Source organism: Squalius cephalus (genome assembly GCF_949319135.1).
Source record: "Squalius cephalus genome assembly, chromosome: 4".
Classification (NCBI taxonomy): Eukaryota; Metazoa; Chordata; class Actinopteri; order Cypriniformes; family Leuciscidae; genus Squalius; species Squalius cephalus.
Window position 1 is genome coordinate 43,484,114 of NC_137125.1, and position 21,517 is coordinate 43,505,630.

Sequence of the window (21,517 nt, forward strand, 5' to 3'; positions counted from 1 at the left end):
CCTCTATTATTAAAACTCATTTGAGGGGACAATATTCCAATATTTCCGTTCAGGAGAGAGCCGAGAGCACTAGCTCAGTATGTTGACAATGCACTAAGATGACAATTAAACAAATTAATGAATGAATACATAATTGTGGAAATAGAGTTGGATAAATTATTAATTTTGGCATGGTGGCCAATTCCCCTCGCTTCGGATATGATGCATTATTGCATGTATTTTTAATAAGGCCAGGTTGACAGCTCTGAATTTTTGCACTAAGAGCAAAACAACCTGTTTTTTTGTTGGATCCATTGTCTAGTGGTTAGATACAAGACTAGTTTAGCTGTAATGCACATTTAGGAGATGCAGGTTCGAATTCAGTCTAAATCATACGCAAATCACACACTTCAGTTTAACATTTTTACATTTAGCCTCACCAGTCCTGAATATTCAGTTACAATCTTGCTTTTACCTGAACTATTCCATAAATTCACTATAAATTCATTCACTGAAACGACTCTGGTGTCAACAGATGTCTCCCAAGGTCAAAAACACAAGGCAGTGAAGGAAGTAAAGTCAAGTTGTTTATTAGAGTGACCACGATCTGTTCCTCTCTAAAAATAATGGTATGTCTAGTGTCTGTCTAACAGCCCTGATTACTGAGCCATCGCTACTGCTTCATTTCACTCCATTACAAAAGAGAAAATAAAGTCAACCCCTCCACTTCCAATCCGACATTCATGCCCATAATAGCACACACCCTCTTATTCTGCCTGTCTGTCTCTCTGTCGAAAAAAGCCTGGCCAAGTTTATTTTTTTCCCCCTCATCTGGTAGTTGGATGTGAATGTCCGAAAGATAAAGTAAAGAAGAAGAACATGGTTCACTTTTCCTATGTGTCTGTGTCTCTTTAAGGGTTTCACACTGCACTGTTAACATCTTTTTAAACCCAGAGTAAAGGCTGATGTCATGCTGGAATGTAACAGCAAATTGTATAGCAATAGATGACCGATAACTGATTAATCATACTAATTAAAGAAACACTCATACTTTGTATAGTTTCAGTTTTGTAGAGGTAAAGAAAAAGTGTCAAATAGTGATACCAAACGTATTAACTGGACTGATGAAGAGATACAATCTACTGTTTCAATGGTTTGAGGTCAGAAAGAAGAACTGTATTTGATAAAAATACAGTTAAACAGTAATATTGTGAAATATATTTTTATACATATTTTAAAACTCCTGCCTTCAGTGTCACGTGATCATTCAGAAATCATCTAATTTGCTGATTTGGTGCTCAAGAAACATTTCTTATTATTGCCAATGTTGAAAACAGTTATGCTGCTTAATATTTTGTGGAAGCTGATACTTGTTTACAGGATGAATAGAACATTCAAAAAATCAGCATTTTTATATATATATATATATATATATATATATATATATTTCTTTTGTAACATTATAAATGTTTTAAGGTCACTCTTGATCAATTTAATGCATCCTTGGTGAATAAAATTAGTGGTCGACCGATATGGGATTTTTAATGGCCGATGCCGATGCCGATATTGAGAAAGCAATCTGGCCGATTGGCCGATATGAGGCCGATGCAATACATGTGAATACAGTAAATGAGAGACATGAATATTGGTGAAACTAAATGAACATTTATTGTACATACTATTTATGCAAAATTCTTTTTGCAATAAAAAATATTTACTAAGAAATTAAAATGTAAACAAAAAGGTAAGGTAACACTTCAATAAATAAAGTTTTAGTGCAACTAAAACTATTTATTTGTAACCTGCAGTAAGCAGCAGTCATTTTTTCAGTCACATAAATAATTACTGCTGCTTACTGCAGGTTACAACAAATAACATTTATCATTAATGAACCAATCTAAAGAATATTCATAATGACAAAATAGTATGTGAGATTACATACATTTTATGTACAACATAGTTAAATATAAATCTCACATAGTTTATTTACACTATTTACTTTAAAATAGTTTAAATAGTTCAACCTTTTTTTAAGGTTGTTTTACTTCAAGTATATTTAAATAATAATGATTTATGTGTTTAGTTTTGCTTGTGTGTTTCTTTAAAAAGTTGCAAGCCGTCACATGTATTTGCATGACATACATGAACATATGAAAATGTATACTACACACGATATTACGCCAATCATGGATAAATAAATACAGTAGATAGTGAATAACATTTTCAAGGATTTATTTTTAAATGTAATATTATTACATCGTGTTCTCTTCTCATCTACCTCACGCGACCAACTGATCTGTAATGCACGCGACCCAGCTTTTCCGTGCACGCGAGTCCGTTGGAAAACAGTTTCTAGTTTAAATGTAACCCGAGAACAACGCGCGTATCTGAGGAACAGCCAGTCACAGGATTTTTGACTGTTTGTGAGGTAAAATGTTTTCAGTTGTGTTTGAATTCGTTTATATCACATCTGACATCTGTGACCCCCACTGGAGCTACCGCTGGGCTGCGGATCTGACATATCACGGTACTGTTTGAATAGACTCTGCTGCACGCCGGAGTGTTTTTGTGTGTAACACAATGTAGCGTCAGGTTAGAAAGCGAATGCGAATGGTCATTTACTGTGTCTGTCAGATGTCTGCTTCACTTCTGAGTGGCTTGTTTTATGGTGCTGGGCGGAGCAGAGCGAGTGTATTCAGTTCATTCACGCTCGCTCTGTTCGCGTCAGTGGAAAAAAGCGCGAATGCACAGTCACAAACTGTTTTGAAATATATCGGCCAAACGGAAAGATTTATCGGCCGATGCCGATATCTAAAAAATTCCAAATATCGGCCGATATATCGGCCTCGGCGATATATCGGTCGACCACTAAATAAAATTATTATTTACTTTTAAATAAACAAATCTTACCGACCACAAACTTTTGAACAGTACTGTACTATTATTTTGGCAGGATATGTTGAGTCCTCAAAGACAACCAGAGCAGATTTACATGATGACTTTTCTGAAGATGGACAAGCAATCATTAAAGCAGGTCGTACAACAGGTAATCAATTAACCTTGTAAACATTCAAATAAAAGTGTACACTGTGAAACATGCAACAGATAACCCAGGATTATATTAACCCTGGGTTTAGCCATTTCTGGCATTGTTGTCTATCTATCTCTCCATCTCTTTCTCTCTCTCTTCCATAGGCCACCTCTGTTGAGTCTCATTGTGATTGAAGGACAGGAACATAAGATTTGAGACGGGTCTCTGCTGCCCTCTCAAGCTCCACTGATTTAGAATCAGAGAGCCAGTGATTGTGATTGTGTTTAAAAGGTTGTTCCACTCATCCAGACATCATCCTCATCATCATCATCATCACCCTTGTTCTCTGTCCTCTCTTTCACCTTTTTCCCTCTCCTCCTCCCTCCATCACCCCCTCCCCCCCACCACTTCTCCTTCAATCACGCCAATCCCAAATGAAAGGTAAACAAGCCTGTGACAGCCACGGTGATGATGGTCTCGTTGATTAAAATTAGCACAGGTTGTGAAACACAGACACACACGCTCACTCAGACAAAGTCTGTAATTATGTGTCTGCCCTCCGTCTGATAACAGCTACAACAATCTACCCGTAAGACAAACCAGAGAACTTCAGAAATGCAAATAAAAAGTTTTAGCTGCACTCTCTTTACCTTGTTAGGCACCGTTCAACATCAAGTTCTTCAAACATAGCGTTTTTTCCTTACCAACCAAATATTAACAACATTTTTTACTATTTTCCATTTCCTCTCTTAGTTCCACTTCATGAAGGAGAAAAGCAACGGCAAGAGATCGTCTGTAGTCAATACCCACAGCACCACTGATATGTTATTACCCTCCAAGTCCATTTCAGCCAATCACGGGCCAATCTCATCTCACCACTGCAGTAATTCAATAATGCGTCCATGATGAGATCCACCTCAGGACTCCACTCATCACAGTCGGCCCCCCCCCCTAAGAAAAAAACAACACAATCACGGTCCGTAATGCTGTTTCAACCCTAATCAGCTTCTGCTATAAAATTACTGGGAAACAGATTGAACATGAAGCATCCGCCCCGACCGCATGCCAGCTGACTGCTGCTCCGCTCTGTGATGGAACTTGGGTGTGAGTGAATTTCGGTATTTGACTTTATGATCTGTGACTCAAAGCCAACACAAGCATACGAAACTGGCCGTGCATCTAAAGATGGGTGTTTTTACTGTCCATTATAAGTTCTGCTTGGCAGATTGTACAATATGACCCCAGTAAGATCAACACTGCGATATATGCATATTATGCCTTATATATTTATATCCTTAATATATTAACATCTTGTTATATCAATATCAATTTTTAAAAAATCTAAATTCAGAAAAAGGTAGACTATCCATCATCTATCTATCTTTAGTGAACCAACATTGGCATGGCATGAAATACATTTTAGGACTTGGTACTGCAAAAATCTTTACTTAGAGAAGTAGAAATGGATGGATGGATGGATGGATGGATGGATGGATGGATGGATGGATGGATGGATGGATGGATGGATGGATGGATGGATGGATGGATGGATGGATGGATGGATGGATGGATGGATGGATGGATGGATGGATGGATGGATGGATGGATGGATGGATGGATGGATGGATAACATGGTAAATTAGTAAATAAAACAAAAAGTTGTCTGACCACAGAACAAGTTAAGTTGAGGATGTCCTAATGGCTCAAACAGCACTCTAGCACACACACTAGCACTGGACACTGATTGGCATGAAGCGTGTATTGCAGTGTTTTGTTGACGCTCCACAGCTGGTGGGCTGCTCTTATTTGTTTAGATTCAATTTGATGTGCTGGATGAGGAGCCAAGGGAACAAATACAATGAAAAAACAAAAGGAAAACCACAACAGCATAAAGGAGTAATTTAATTGCTCATTTCTCTTGTTCCCGACAACTCTCTTCCTCAGATGAGGTATGAGCCGTGATGTGTCAACATCTGCGGCAATAAAGTCTCCAGCCAGATCTATTGGTTATCTATTTATTAAGTTAAATCAGGTGTTTAAGAAATGATCAAGGTTGCGGCCACAGAAACATACACGCAATAGATGATATTTTATCAATTTTCTTGCACACACGGGCACATACACGCGGCATCTCGCTTAAAGAGCCATTTAAAGAGCTTCGCTCTCATGTGGCGTCTGAAGTGTCATATCTTTTCTGAGTCTCTGGGCTCCATCAGGCCTCATTTAGCACACAGATCATCAAGCTCACCAAACACACACACACACACACACTTGTGATGTTCTGAGACTTTTCTTAAAGGTATAGCTCAAGCAAAAATTTTTAAATAAATATATGACATAATTTACGCACCCTCATTTTGAATCCTGATTGACTTTCTTCAATGAAACACAAAATGAATTCTTAATGGCAGAATGTCCAAGCTGCTCTTTTCTATATAATGAAAGTGAAAGGTGACCAAAGATTATCAGTGAATAATGACTTAAATGTCTTCACACTTAGCTAAATGGCTTAAACGCAGTTGGAATATAGCTTACAAGTTATATGAACAACTTTTTATGATACTTTATGGTGCTCTTTTTCTTGACAGCTCTGGTACCCAATCCACTTTCATTGTGTGGAAAAGATAAGCATTTCCATTCTTTAAAACCTCTCCTTTTGAGTTCCATGAAAGAAAAGACAGTGAAACTGTCAACTGAGTGAAATATCCCTTTAATCATGACTAAATACACAAAAACCATCAAAACAATCAGTCTCATTGTCTCTTGAAGTATTTCCAGGTGTGTTTCATCTGGGTTCAAATCCCAAAAACAAACTTCTGACCTTTTTGTGTCCTTCCTATGCCTCTCGTCGGCGTCCATCAAATATGCTTTGATTGTCTGTCAAACAGTGAAGCCCCTCTTCAACAATCACACCTAACAATGCTTCCTGTAGCGTGTCGGTCTGTCTCTCTCATCTTTTCTTTCTCTCCCGGTGGCTCTCAGTAGGAATGCCTGATTGCATACTGTCTTTGGTGCTTTAAGAGATGCTAAGAAATGCCAATGCTGAATACAGAGGATATGGGGCTAATCAACATCTACAAAAATAAAAGGTCAAGAGGAAAAGGAAAGAGCATGAATGAAAGAAAGCAAGTGAGCAAGAACAAAAGAAAGAAGCAGAAAGGTCAAGACCACCAATATGTGGCATGGATTAGATCATGATGCATGCAAAACAACAACAATAAAAAGTACACAACAAAAACTCTTACAGATTTTTTTTTTTTTTTTTAATTTAGCTACTTATAAATCATTTGACCTATTAAAACACTCATATCCAATTTCCGTCTTATTTTAGGATTTTCCATCATTGCAACTTGACAGACAGGCTACATTTGGTCTGAAATCATTACTTTACAATCATCTAGGCCGGGTTAGAAAATACACACACGTGCCACCATTGGCACATGAGCTTTAATAACTAGAGTGATTAACTTTTCTTTTCTTTTTTTTTATAAAATAAAATAAAACGCATCTTTGTATCAATAATGTGAAGTGCAAATGTAGCTAAAAAGACGCAAAAGTCGTTACAAGGAAAGGAAGAAAAAAAAGACACGAAAAACATCAATCAAATCATGTTTGTGTATGAAGGACAAAAAGACATTGATCACTTTCCCCTGTTTTATATGTGGCAAAATCCAATATTTATATAATAAAGCTCAATCTCATTTCAGGTTCGAGTTTAAAAACAACATATCAGAACTGTAAAGTCAACTATTGATTGGTTTGATAATAAAGAACCTTCTTACTCTTGAACTCAGTGGAAAGACTCAATTAAAAATGAAACCTTGGATGTATATGAACAATTCAGAAAATGTTTCCGTAAAGGTGCACAGATCTATATGAAACACCTCTGTGTATCAGAATTTAGTCTCCGTTCGAATGTGTGAAACCTAAATCAGCACTCTGACTTGGAAAAGTTTGAAAGGTCTCGTAGAAACAGCTCTTTTGTGATAGAGAGCGAGTTATCAGAAAGTGCCTGTAAGGCTAGAGAGTTTTTGATGGAAACACTACTAAAAAGAGAGTCCACAAACAAAACAACTTTCGTTAGTGTAGAGAAATCTGACAGAGCTTATATAGTCGCACACACACTTTCACACACACGCCCATATCCACCTCCTCACTCCACTGGTGAGGGATTTTTCCATTTGCACCTCTCCTACCCCTATTGTGCTTCACAAATCAGAGCGACAGACAACAACTCTCCTCCACCCACAGCCCCGCCACTCACCATGATCCACCTCTCTCACTCTCTTTCTCTCTCTGGGGAACACCAGACTCATGCATAAACAAGACCTTCCCTTTATCCTCTCGCTGTAAGCCTAAAGGAGAAAACTCAATTTGTATACGTGTGTTCAGAGAAAAAGACGAATCTCCTTGCGTTGTGATAATCCCTGCCCAACACGCAATGAGCTTTTCTGTCTCTTTTTTCTTCTATCTCTGATTTGTATGGTTTGCAGGTTTGTGGGATTGAAGCGACATGTGAGGAATAGGCCAAAGGACAGACATATGAATAGATATGAGACGTACAGTATTACTACTCCTGGATCCGTCATATATGAAACAGAAAACAATATCTACTATTGTCAATCACAGATTCTCAGGTGTGGGTTAAGTGTCCAGATACTTATACTGAGAAATGCAAGTTTGAGTTCAGCTTGCAACATGATCTGCTCCCATTTTTCAATCCCGTTCCCTGGAATTATTCACTCATTCTCCAATATACCCTTCTACAAAATCATGCAAAGCATGGAAAATTGAAAGAGTGGAGGGGGAGAAAGAGTTTGTATGAGCCTTGGTGCATATACAAGAAATGAAAGTTCGAGTTAAAACTGCAGCATGTTCCAATCCCGTTCCAGCTCACTTTTCCTACAATTTTCTGCTCATTCACCCCTATAACCGTCTAAAAATTACAGAAACGCTCAATAAATGAAGAGTCTAGAGAAGCCTTCGATCACACTCTCTCACATTTTCTCTCAGTCTCACTATACATATTGTGACAGGATTTGTGAATGTTAATAGAAAAGACCACCTTGACACATTGATACTAGGGGTTATTCAGGAAAGTGAGTGTAATACCAGAACTCACCACAATATAAAAAATGGTAAAAGCGCAAAAGAATTGGGGAGAAAGAGGTTTTATGAGTTTTAGTGCATACAAGTGCTGATAGTTTGAGTACAGCCTGCAACATGTTCCAATTCAGCTCACCTTTTCTATAATTCTCCACTATATCTGGCTAAAATTATGAAAAAGCCATTAAAATAGTGGGAGGTGACAGAGGTGAATTTGCAAGAAATGCCAGTTCAGCCTGCAACATGATCCAATCACATTCTAATTCATTTTCTTTACATTTTCCTCTCATTCTTCACTATACCCTAAAATATTATGGAAAAGCATAAAAGAAGTAAAGAAAGAAGAAACGTTTTATATTAGTCTTGGTGCACATACCAGTGCTGCAAGATCACGTTCAGCCTGCAAAATGCTCAAATCCCATTCATGCTCACTTTTTCTATTATTTTATATAAATATACTATATATTTCATATACTTTTTACTATATCACCTAAAAAATAAATTACAAAAAAAATTTCAAATCCCCCCAAGTTTGAATTTTGCCTACAACATGCTCCAATCCCATTCCCCCTCATTTACCCAAACTTTTCCTTTCATTCTCCACTATACCTGTCTGAAAAATATGCAAAACCCGGAAAGAAAGAAAGAAAGAGGAGAGCACTGAAGCAGTAATGAACTCTTCAGAAAGAAGTTGAGGATTAATTGATCTGTAGGAGTCGTGCTGGTGGAGAGAAAGCTGTAATTAAGCTACAGAGGCTCTGAATGCAGTTTCATAATGAGTGCTACAAACACACACACACGTTCACTCAGAGACGTTCCACATGACATTGCACACGCACATAATTGCAGTCTCACGCAACTCTGACAAAGCTGTTTGCTCCAAGACTGGTGAAGCGTTATTTTATTTACAGCAGATGTTGAAATTTTATCATTTTATATCACTGGAAAGCGGTACAAGTGCTTAGCATACTCAATAGATCAATTCCTCATGTACTTGCAACCCTACTGGCGAAAACTGCACTGCAGAGGCACAGATGTTTTAACATCTGTACAGTTTAGCCTTGCACTGTGACTGAATTGTTAGTTGTGTAAAAAAAACCAAAAAAAAACAATTATACTAAATGCGACCGACTGTTTGTCAATGTTATTAAAACACAGCGAAGGTCGCTCTGAGAGGGCATTATACTAACTGCAGTATCTGCTTATTTATGGAGCATTTTGTGACTTTTAAATGTCTCTTTACAGACATTCAGATAGATCAGACCATCTACTCGTCACAAAGCTTTAGTCTTGAATGTCTGTGCGACTGAAAACTAAATTAAAATAAGAAACATTCCTGTGTCGGCTTTAATACATATTGTAATTTTTCTAATTTATTCCCTAAGAAATCCATGAATGGCCCCTCTGCCCACGCAATGAAACAATGACTTTCAACTCTCTCCTCCCTCCCTCTACCGAGTCAACTTATTCCGTCTGTTAAATTATTTCATCCCTTCAATCTCCTCTCGTCCTTTCAGGCGACAGACACAGCGCCCGTATTGTGACGGCAGAAATGAACAGTGGAAATTTCATCTCCTATTTGGTGGTGCGAGGTGCTTTCCCAATCAAATGTTCTCCTCCTTTCACATGTGAAGCATTTGAAAGAACACCATAAGAATTTTAGAAGCCCATTTACTTCCTTATCTCATTAATCTCCACATTCACCTTGCTCTTTTTGGACCTGACGGGTCGACTGTGATTGGCTATCAATTCAAATTGTACTTGAAAAATTAAGTTGGTGCGCTTTGCGAAGTTGCCGCACCTCAAGAATTTTGAATGCCTAACCAACATCTTTAAAGGGATAGTTCACACACACAAAAGAATTATGTCACTATTAATCCACCCTGATGTTGTTTCAAACCTGTATGTTATGAACTATGGAGAGGAGAAATAAATTCTCACACACAAAAAAAGGAGAGAGTCTTTTTTTGCGTCTTATCACTCTTGAATATAGGATAGCGTGATCATATACTGTAGCACAGCCAAAGGATGACAGAAAAAAAACAGATGCTGCATTAATTGCATTCAATATTTGTAAAGCGTTAAAATGAGAAAAAAAAGTTAATTGCAAACTTAATGCTTTAATTTTGACAGCCCTAATAAATATATATGAAACAAACTGCATAATAAATAAAGTGCAAAATAATAATTATATTATTATATAAAATCAAATCAAACAATTAAACAGTAAAATAATTAAACAGCAAAATAAATGGAACTACAAAAGAAATATACTGCAAAAAAAAAAAACAATGAATAAATAAATAATTACACAGAAATGTAATAAAACTGCTAAAGAAATAAACTGAAAAATAAAATCAGACAGAAAAAAATCCACAGAAAAATGATAAAACTCCAAATAAATAAATACAAACAGCGGCACAAAAGCTTAAATAGACAGCTGGAGAGCATGTCCTGTGCTTCATTTCCCTTGTTTTAAACTTGGGAGTTGTACTGAAGGAGTATGAAACTTTTTGTCAAGAAAACAACCTGTCAGTATTTCTGAATGGTGTGAGAAGCAACTGCCTCTCAACCTCTCTCCCTCTATGTGTCCTTTACTTTTTTTGTCTTAACACCTTGTGCTCCTTCTCGATCATTTCACAGAGTGTGCGTCTCACAGGAATTGCTTGAGGGAAAAAAAAAAAAAAAAAGTAAAAAGAAAAACAAGAAGGGACATACAACTGTCAAGCACCGCTGATTGAAACTGCAAGGTCATTTTCAAGAGTGAGAGAGGAGGGGAGAGAAAGAGACGCTCTCTGGCATGTCTGTCTCACTCCAGCGGGAAGTGTGTGTATGTGTCTGTAGCACAGAGACGCTGAACAAAAGAAGCTCTAACAGGTGGATGATACATAGCTAAGCGACTCTTCACCCTGATGACTTCAGGGCCTCCTCTCCATCATCGCTCTATTCACTCCTTCCCTCCTATTCACACTGCACCTGCAGTCCCCCATGCCTCAATCTCCGGCCCCTTCCTTCAGCCTCCCCCCGGTCCCCTGGCTTACCTTGCAGCTCCCCGCTTTTGCTGTAGAGCTCCCTCCGCTGCTCTCGCAGGTACGCGCTCATGCTAATGGCGTGGGAAGACGACTCAAACCTGCAAAAGGAGTTGTCAAAGATCACGTATTAAAGCAGGTCAAGGGTTTTCGTTTTAAGTTAACCTGAAATCTGATGCATTTGACGGATTGTAAACATAAGCGTAAGGAGAAAATGGTCTCCCATGAGGCACTTAACCCGTATTATTCGTGTGGTCCTTGTCTGCTTAAAACCTTTCAATTCCAATTCAATTCATGAATCAACCTGCACTAACAAACGTACTTGAATAGAGACTGTTTGGGTCGTTGAGGTTTCTTCTTGGAGAAGAACGCTCCGAAGTCTCCGCCGGTGCTGGCGTAGGACAGCTGGGCAGAAGGCTCTGCAGCGCTACGGGTGTTTTTGACGTCCAGGTAGTCCATTAGCAGCACCTGAGAGAGCATAAGAGCAGATTGTTGAGTGACATGCAATATTCAAATGTTTATTCAGTCATATATTACAGTAAACAACCAAATTCATTTAGACTTTTTGACACTTTAAGCAGCTGTTCCAATACATGCACTTATGATAAACAGTTTTTATTAGTGCACTTGCTGGCAGCCCTGCATTTTGTAAACACAAGCAAACAGGCAAAAAGACACCCAAATGAGATGATTCATTTGTGAAAAGCCAGCTGTATATTTTCATGCATATTTATACTGTGAGAAAAAGCATGATATAGCCTTCACAAAATGTTGTATATATATTATTATCATAATTTAAATCATTTAATATGTATTCATCTGTGTATCTGCACATCATTTCTGCCCACTACTCTACAGTAGTACGGTTCAAAAGTTTGGGGTCGGTAAGACATTTTAATGTTTTTTTTTTAAAGAAGTCTCTTATGTTCACCAAGGCTGCATTTATTTGATTTAAAAAAAAAAAAACAGATTTTTTTTTTTTAATAATAACTGTTTTCTTATTTATCATATTTTAAATATAATTATTTTAAGTATATAAATATATGAATACATTCCTGTGATGGCAAAGCTGAATTTTTAGCAGTCATTATTGGTCTAGTCATTATTGGTCATTATGATTTGGTCTTCAAGAAACATTTATTATAATTATCAATGTTGAAAACAGTTGTGCTGCTTAATATTTTTGTGGAAACTGTGATGCATTTTACAGTATTCTTTGAGGAACAGAAAGTTAAATACAGCATTTATTTCAAACAATTTAAACGTCTTTACTGCCACTTTTGATCAATTTAATGCATCCTTGCTGAATTTTTTGAAAGTGTTCATTTTTATCCAAAAGAAAAAAAAAAACTCTTGCTGACCCCAAACCTTTGAACGGTATTATATAACCCTCAAATTCCCACTGTTAGCAAATGTTTCCATGTGAAAGAAGTTTCTGTCTCGGTCTGAGTACCTAAAGAAACCCAACAAGAGGCTCGGGGCGATTTGTACCTCAAATCAGCCTCTGATGCTTAGTGTGCTCAAGACACTCAGCATCATGTATTTTCTAGTCAGGTTCGCATCTTTTTTCTTTATTCCAGAGTATTTGATGTTTTGTATTTATTATCATTGAACTGATTATGTAATTGACATGATACATTTACCTGACATAATAAATTGTTACATTTGACTCTATTCTGACTTACTCTGAAATTATTAACTTTAGTAGAATACGTTTTATCGATTGTTACCGCAAATCTGCGTCAGATTAGTAACGGACTAACGTCCAGTTTTGAGTAGAGCATAGGGCACACCAACTGCGATTTGAATTTCGCTAATATCTGGCACTAATTCAAGTGCACTTGGGATATAAAGACAAAAAGGGAATTTCCGTTTAGGACAGCAAACTGCTGATCGACCAACCTAAATAGGGTGAGTCTTACCTCTGTTTAATATAATGTTACTTTAGTCAAGTGTACGTAGGTAACCATGGCATGACCAAACCAAACCGTTGGACCAATTGGGCAGGCCTTACACAGCGCTTTACGCACAAAATATTGTTCAAACCAGTTTTAACATTAAAGCTCCAATATGTAACAATTTTGTAATAAAATTTCCGAAAATAACTTGCACAGTGTGATATATTTCCTCCAGTTGTGTACTTACAATATCTCAAAAGTCTCCAAAGATTTTTTATTTCAGAGAAATTCCGATTTTAAATAACTGTCCGTCCCGGAAAAGAAATGTCGCCTCTCAGTGACGCAATGTCCGCACTATCCTTTTTTTCCGGTGTGGACCATGTGATATTCCACGACACCGGAATATCACATGGTCAAATGCGGAAGTGGTGGTTATAGCGTTATAGCCATAGACTGTATGGTTATAGCTGTTATGGATCACGATTACTCTTTGGCGAGTATTGAAGTGCCAACAAAACGAAAGCGTCCATATTCGGATACAAGCAGACTGTGTGACAAACGGAGGAATAAAACTCGGATAAATATCGGCCAGGCGTTTTCGAGATGGAGAGAGCTGCGCGACAATCTTGGACTTGACAGAGACTCTGCTCTCGCGAGTTTATTGATAGACAGATAAGCAAATCAATTTTTTTATTATTGTACAAGTAACGTAAAAGTTACAGTAAAGATGATTTTAATAGATATGAATTACACCACATGCCTGTAATAATATAGCATAACATTTCACGTTCCTTGCAGTTCATTAATTATGATGACATAAAATAATACGATCAGACATACAGGTAATACAAAAACGAATAAATTACCTCATCCGTGATAATGATTCATTAATTCCATTTAGATACATCGCTAGATGGTGAAAACGCATTAAAAACGACATCTCCCATTGTCACCTCCTTCATAGCGTCATCAAGCTTCGTTATTGTTGGAAACTGCGCCCTCTTGTGGTGAAAAAATATTACATATTGGAGCTTTAACTTATACAGTCCTTAAATACATTACTACAATAAAATATGTAGTTAAGTTATGCATATCCCAAGTCTAGAATGACTTAATTGGATCAGTCTGAACGAATCTGTTTCTAGGTTTGTCTCAGGCCCACATCTTTCCAGTCTGTCTGTGTGACTTCAAAAGCTTACCCATGTCCGCCAGCAAATTCCCATTAACTCGGATTAAAACATCCGAGTTCATGAATATCCCATTCAACACGATCCATAACCATTTAGAGAGGTTCAAACAGCTGCAAGAGTACTAAAAAAGTTGTTCAAGTAAACTTTTCCACAAATTACCAAGCCGTTTTCCAATGGCTCCATAATTTAGTGCAGCAATTTGCTTGGTCTATTTCTAAATCCCAGCTGCAAAACAGTCCAAAGTGGAGATGGAATTAGGAAAGGACAGATGGAACTACATCTGACTGATAATAGCATAATTAAACAGTGATAAGAAGGGAACGGTCTATGAGAGGAGGGGAAGCCTCATCAACAGCCATTCCTCAACCCAGAGACAAGTCCAATCCGGCCAGCCCGTTACATTCCTGTCAGATTATAAATTACTAATGCCCATCTGATCCAGTGATGGAGCGGGTTTCGCATGTAGACCCCCGACTTAATTAAATGCCAGCGTTTGCCTGATGAAGGAGTCTGGACCCACTTCAGTGACCTCAAAGAAGGGAACATGGAACTTTTAAGGCAATTAACCGCATGGAGGATGAATGGAGGATGGGAGACAGAGAGAGAAATATCATGAAGATAACAGTAAACACAGGAAGGGAGACAGATAGAGAGAGAGATTAGAAAGTGATCAGTCAGCAGATTCATCCCAGCAAAGCTAAAAACAAAAATGAACAAGCCATTCCTTCAGTACAATGCAGTCAATTTTTAAGTGCCCCTCATATGGATCTTATTTTATTTGCTGTACGCTTTATTAGCCATTCAATGTTCCATAGAATATACATTTGTATTTGGAACTGGCATAAAAACTAACATTAAATAATAATAAGAAGAAGAGAGAAAAACAACAATGTCTAAAGATAGAATTATTGTTTTAATAGCTAATTAATTCTTTTCTTTTTTTCTGTGTCCTCATTATCACTGCCAATATTCTCATTTTCTGTAATATCCTTTAAATATGTTTCAGTGCGAGAGTAACAGCAGCAGTGTAGGGTTTTACTGCAAGCAGATGAAAATATTTGTTGCACGGCATTTAACAGATAAACACAAGAAGATGAAGGGAGGAAAACTTGAAGACAGAACTCATTATACCACCACCAGAGCCAGCAAGGTCACTTTCACTAAAGCACCTCGTGCCTCATCAGAAGTGTCTTCGTCCCCATTATAATGCGGCTTATTAGAGCAGCCTTCGTTTTTCTGCAACAACAGGGATGAAGCGTGGGCAGCAACAGTGCTGTGTCCATTTTAAAACACCAAACAAGTAAGTGGAAACAACAGAGGCGGCTCCGCCAACAACACAAAGAACTCTCGAATGAGCCTGGCAATAAAGCATGCAGAACAAACTGCTGATCTACAGCAGGAACGTCTAAAAGCACCACGTCAAACAGATACAAAGAGCGTCCCACTTATGATTTATGCCGCCCATGGATGGACACATACTAACAAAAGACCTGTTTTACATGGCAGTTTTAGAGCCAGAATATACGTGGTCATTTCAGTGTTAATTTAAACACCGATCAGTGTCTTCACGGAGAAAAACATTAATCTCGCAAATGACCTTGAGAAAACACTAAGGACGGGTCAAGATGATTGACAAGTAGGTTCTGAAAATATGGTAGTTTGGTAGATTCCTAGTAAATGAATGATTATCATTGACTTTCCTCGGTAAACATCCTCCAGATGACCTTTTTCTTAGAAAAGGGGAGGACAAATACGAATTAAAATCCCCACTTTGAGGAGCAGTTACGTGATGGACACACTCTGGACCCTTCCATTTCCGAACATTCATTTCACAAGCCCTCTTCTTTATTGGAGCCTTAAAGACTAGGTTGTTTTAACAGAAGGGGAAGAAAGAAAGAAAAAAAATCAATATTCATGGCCTCTTCCAAGAAAAGACTAGCTTGAAAATGGGCTTGGGAAACAAGAGCCTGTGAGAAACAGCAAATGGCTTTTCACACCAGATAATAAACACAGAGCAGCACACTGGCTGGGTTTGTGATGTGCACGAATAAGTGTGCGTCAGTATAACCCACTGCTGTTACAAACAATTCTGCTTCCTTACGGCTCAAAACCATCACAAAGTTCAGCAAAGTGTTTATATACTGTCTGGAAAAGCAAGAGTTAATCTTCAGTGAACCTTTAAACCCAGCCCTTTGTCTTTGAGGACACATGCTCAATTTAATGAACAGTGAAAAGCAGCACTCATCCCCTCTCTTAGCCACAAATCAAGCTAATTAAAGAAGTAAAACAGTATTGAAGGATGTGCAGGTGAGCACCTGCTCTCTGATGATAGACGTTTGCAGAGTGCTTTAAGAAACGAGGGAAATAAACAAAGCTTCCCGCCTCTCGTCTACCCCTCTTGAGATTACAAAGAAAACGCTGCTTTCTCTCGTTCCATGGTTTCCAAGAAGGCATCTGACACCAAAACATGACCCTTTCTGAAGTGTGTTTTTTTTTTAAACTGGTTGCATGCACGACCTTCATAACTTTTAAAATCTCACAAAAACTACCAAACTGTGCAATTAAAAGATGGAATTAAAAATGCCTGACCTGTTATTATTGTGGAGGAGGGGCATAATGAACCTGGGGTTCTGTCACCATGGATACATTACCATTACTAGTAATATAAGCACACATAGGTGTAAATATACACCTCAGTTAGAGATAAAAATTACTTGTTGATTAATTTATCTCTTTGTTGTCTTCTCTCCACATTCTGGCATGCTATTTCATCAGATTTTCCCAGCACACACAATAAATAATGTCTACAAAACAGAATATCAGCTGTTTTATAACAGATATTTTGAGTGTAAATATAATTTTAGCATTTTTATAAATAGTTAGAAGCTGAAATTAATCTACCAGGTGCCAACGGTGCAGAAAATTCCCGGGCCAAGAACAGTTTGATCGTGCCGTACCAGGCTCAAGTGGAAATACAACTGGAACCATTCTTAGAACCGTTCGGCCCGACGGTGGAAAAGCGGCTTAAGATAGTTTATAGTGACATACATATACATGCATTTGTACATATAAGATCATTCATAGCAAATAACCTGAAGAAAGAGTCCAATCATTGATAGTTATTCAAAATAGAGAAGTAGTGAGGATTAAAAATGGAAAAGGTCATAAAACCTACAGTGAAAAAAGAAAAATTAATAAAATAAAAACAAAATAAATGCATAAAATACAGTCAACAGCCACTTCCAAAAATTATCAATATAAAAAAATCAACTCAAATAACTCTTCAATATAAATACTAATATATACTTGGACTCAGAACATGGCAATTAAGTTTACTGTAAGAAAACATTATCAAAACAATATTAAACATACTAATTAATAACTCAATATACTGTCTATATCTTATATCTATTCAATAAAAAAACCAAGACGAAGCAAACAAACCAAGACGATGCAAAAAAACAACAACAACAACAACAACAACACATAGAATGAGTGTGAGCCTCCAGGCTGAAAAACATATTTGTTCAAGACTAAGACATGGGCAAACAACCCCTTCCCCCCAGAGAGCCAAAAACCTTTCTCTAAAAACACAAGCTGACCTCATCAGTGATACACTGTGACGTCTATTGATTCAAAAGCCTCGCTGAACATTATTTATCCCTCATCCTGTATTATATCCAGTACTTCTGACATACTCTAGTTCAATGTAGATATTACATATCACATAGAGAGGTCAATGCTTGGAGCAGCATCTCGTTACGAGATGTCATTAGCATTCCCCTCAGCGATACTCAGTACGGTCCACTACGGCCGTTGCTATTACAGAGACGCACATCACAAAAGAATGCATAATTACTGAAGCAATTAATGAACATAAGAGTGGCATTTTTCAAAACAACCAGCGTGTCTCGACCATAAAGCCTAGGGGGGAAAAAAGGAACGCTGGGTTTTAAAACATGGAAATGAACTGTTATGATCATTAACCCTGTGGTGGAAATCTTTCAAATCCACAAGCAATATGCAAGCCGTGGCCAGTTACAATAGATCATTTAGGCTGGTACACAACAGCTCATTTAGAGGCCATGTGTCTGTCTATCTCATCGACATGAAACAGAAGCACTTTGCCTCTCCCTCCGCTGCCAGACTAATCACTGTCAGGGCATGAAACGCCTCACTAACACTGTATAATCCAATTACTCTGAGGCTGTGTGGCTCCCACTAAATCTAAACAAGTTGTCAAAGTGGAAAGTTTGTAATTTCCTTTCTTTTTTCCCCTTTCACGCTCTTGTTCCCTTCACCCTCTTACCCATCATTCCCAGGCTCAAGTCCGTGAGGCTTAGGGGGAGGGACAGTAATACAGCGCAAAGAGGGAGATTACAACTAGTGCCATCATTTTTATCTTCTTAACAATGGGATATGGATTCTAGAGCGCGGGACTTGGACCTCTGTGAGAATTAAGTAAACTTTAAAAGCAAAATTCAAATATCAAGAGTCAAGACCATATTAAATATACCAAAAATCAATAATGAATAATTAAGATCCAGGACTGGTCTGTCAGCGACCAAAAAAAAAAAAAAAGGTAGTAAAATGTCAACAGCCACTTCAATATCAAAAATCCTACATCTCTTAAATATAAATATCAATATCTGATGGGACTCAAAACATAACTAAGTTTACTGTAAGAAAACATTATCAATAAACCAATAATTAATAATTCAGATATATCTAGGATTGTTCCGTCAGCATAAAAAACAGCAACATCAAAAGAAAACTCAATATCATACAGGGACGTCACTAGGATTGGAAGACAGAGGGGGCTTAGCCCCCAGGGTATTAACTTGCGTTTATAGAAAATCTTACAGTGAATTTGAGTAAAAAACAGCTATGTACTGTATATGTTTAGCTGTATTTGTCTCTTCAACCCTGTTACCTTCTTCAACCCTGTTACCCTAGTCTCAACCCCGTCACACCTACATTTTTATTAATAATTTTTTTATGTTTATGAATAAGTAATTTAATGTTTGTTGAACTTAGTCAGAAATGTTCAGAGCAATCATAAGAATACAATTTCTGGTAAGCTATGCTTTTTTATTATTTCAATTCAATTCAATTATTGTATTTTGATTTAATATTGACTCATTTGGATAAATATTAGGTAGGCTACACAAGGTAGGCGTTAATTTTTCTCAAGAAAAAAACAACTCACCTAATGCGGTAAACATGCATTAAACTTTATTTAATGATATAATTAAAAATATAATAAATATGTAATATAGAACACATATTTAGCAAAATACTCTCTATAGCTCTTTTTATCTTGCCAACTACGTGCTGTAGCCTATTATGGTCATTAAATGGCTTTCCTGAGGTAAATGTGACATAATTGTTCTCCAGCTATGTTATTGACCTCTTCACGGTGTTAAAAAACACTGATTGATCGATATTTTGTATGATGAATATAGATTTAGGTAAGTTGTAGCCTACTACTGTATCTTTCAACAGTGTTCGTGTTTTTTTACTATGATCGGTTCACGTGCGCTAGGGATCTGTCACGTAACATTTACAAACGCCCAAACGGTATTTATTGTTTGAATTTCGTAATAAAATGGACATAATCTGAGAGTTGAGATTATTTTATATCATAAAGTAACCTGCTCTGTCTAGTCTGTTGGTCTCCGTGTCCTCTTTGCTTCACGATTTTTCTGTGCGTGAGAAAATAGATGTGTGGCGTGAGAGTGTGTGAAAAGTGTTAATTGCGTGTGTCTCACGGTGAATGAGTGAGAGTTGGCAGCTCTGTTACGACTCTTTGCACTGTCCAACTTCCGACTTTTCGGCTATTTTTTGTAGCTGGATATATATCATTTGTTGCGTCTAAATATGAATGAGGATACGGTTATTGATAAATCGAATTGTTATTCTTATTATAATTTAGGGGGGCTTAGGAACATTTTGGGGTAGCTTCAGCCCCCCTAAAATAGGCCTAACGACGTCCCTGATATCATATAAAAAATCTATCAAAAGTCAAATATCTATTTAATATCAATAACATCTACAGGGATGATAGAATAAATTTAAGAAAACATTATCACAACCATAAAACAGTGTTTTTGTAACCTTAACCTAAAACACCACTTTATTTTCACTTTCACTTCCTAACTTTTTTATATTAACAAAAACTTTAAGGACTGTTATTTAATAGCCTTACCTTATACGGTTTATTCATCAGTGTTAGTGATATTCTTGTAATTTATGCATATGTCAAGTAAAGTTCTTGTGTGTGCGTGTCAACCATTTAAAAATAAATACATTTGCTTGGTTCAAATTCCTAAAAATTTGGCTCGACTATAGGAAAATGTTGGTCCTATGGCCAAACCACTTGAAAACCTCTAAAACATATTTATAATTACTACTGCCAGTTTTGTCACTTGTTCAGTGGCATTTAAATGGGGCTAGGACAAATCTGGGATTGGTCTGTCGGCGGCAAAAATTTCAGTCAACGGCCACTTCAAAAAGTCAATATCTATTTACTCCACACACTCCTAAAAAACTCTGCATGGTCCTTTATGAACCAGGTTTACAAGTTAAATATGGATCCTAGCACTCACATACTTTTGCTCAGCTGTCTTCAAGAATGGCTGAGCCACAGTTCAAAGATTCAGGAACTGAAAGAAATAAAGATTATAACATGTCTCTCAGGTCCATCTGTCCATGGCCTTTATGTTTTCAGTGTAATGGAAAGGTCAATGTAATTCTCCCACAGGAAAAGAGGAAATTTCGTTCGGTAAAAGTTCGGTATTAAGCTAGCTAGAAAGACAAGTGTGCATAGGGGTCTCATCTACACCTAAGAGAGAAAAAGAGAACATCAGGTGCATCAGTGCAAGTCACACCTGAGAACAGTCCCGCAATCAGCACCTGACACCAGAACTCAAGAGTGTCACCGTATGAGAAAAAGGAATGACAGAAAATAACAGAAAACTACAGGACAGAAAAAGAAAATGACAAGAAAAAGCGAAGAAAAAGGAAAAAAAGAAAAAGAACAGAAAAAAGGAAATAAGAGAGCACTGCCGGTTCCATGATCCCGAAATCAATGGCTGAAATAAGGTCTGTGCTGAACACGACTTAAAATACATCAATATTACCCCACTCGGGATTTTTTGAAGCTGGTACATGTCTTGAAAAAGGAGGTTGCTAACAAATGGGACTACAAAGGCTGTCGAGGAGATTAAACGTCATCACGCCGAAAAGTCCGTTTTTACAGCATCATTATGCTTATAAATGTGC

The 21,517-nt window shown here is 37.4% G+C and overlaps 1 protein-coding gene across 1 annotated transcript in view; it reads right to left on the bottom strand.

Moving 5' to 3' along the window:
• exoc4 (exocyst complex component 4) overlaps positions 1–21,517 on the bottom strand; it is a 119,627-nt gene that overhangs the window by 75,044 nt on the left and 23,066 nt on the right. The window contains exons 8-9 of the mRNA XM_079868311.1: positions 11,468–11,613; positions 11,158–11,246 (exon numbers count right to left, since the gene is read on the bottom strand). Of these exons, the coding sequence (XP_079724437.1) occupies positions 11,158–11,246; positions 11,468–11,613 (235 nt within the window). The remainder of the gene's footprint in view (positions 1–11,157; positions 11,247–11,467; positions 11,614–21,517) is intronic.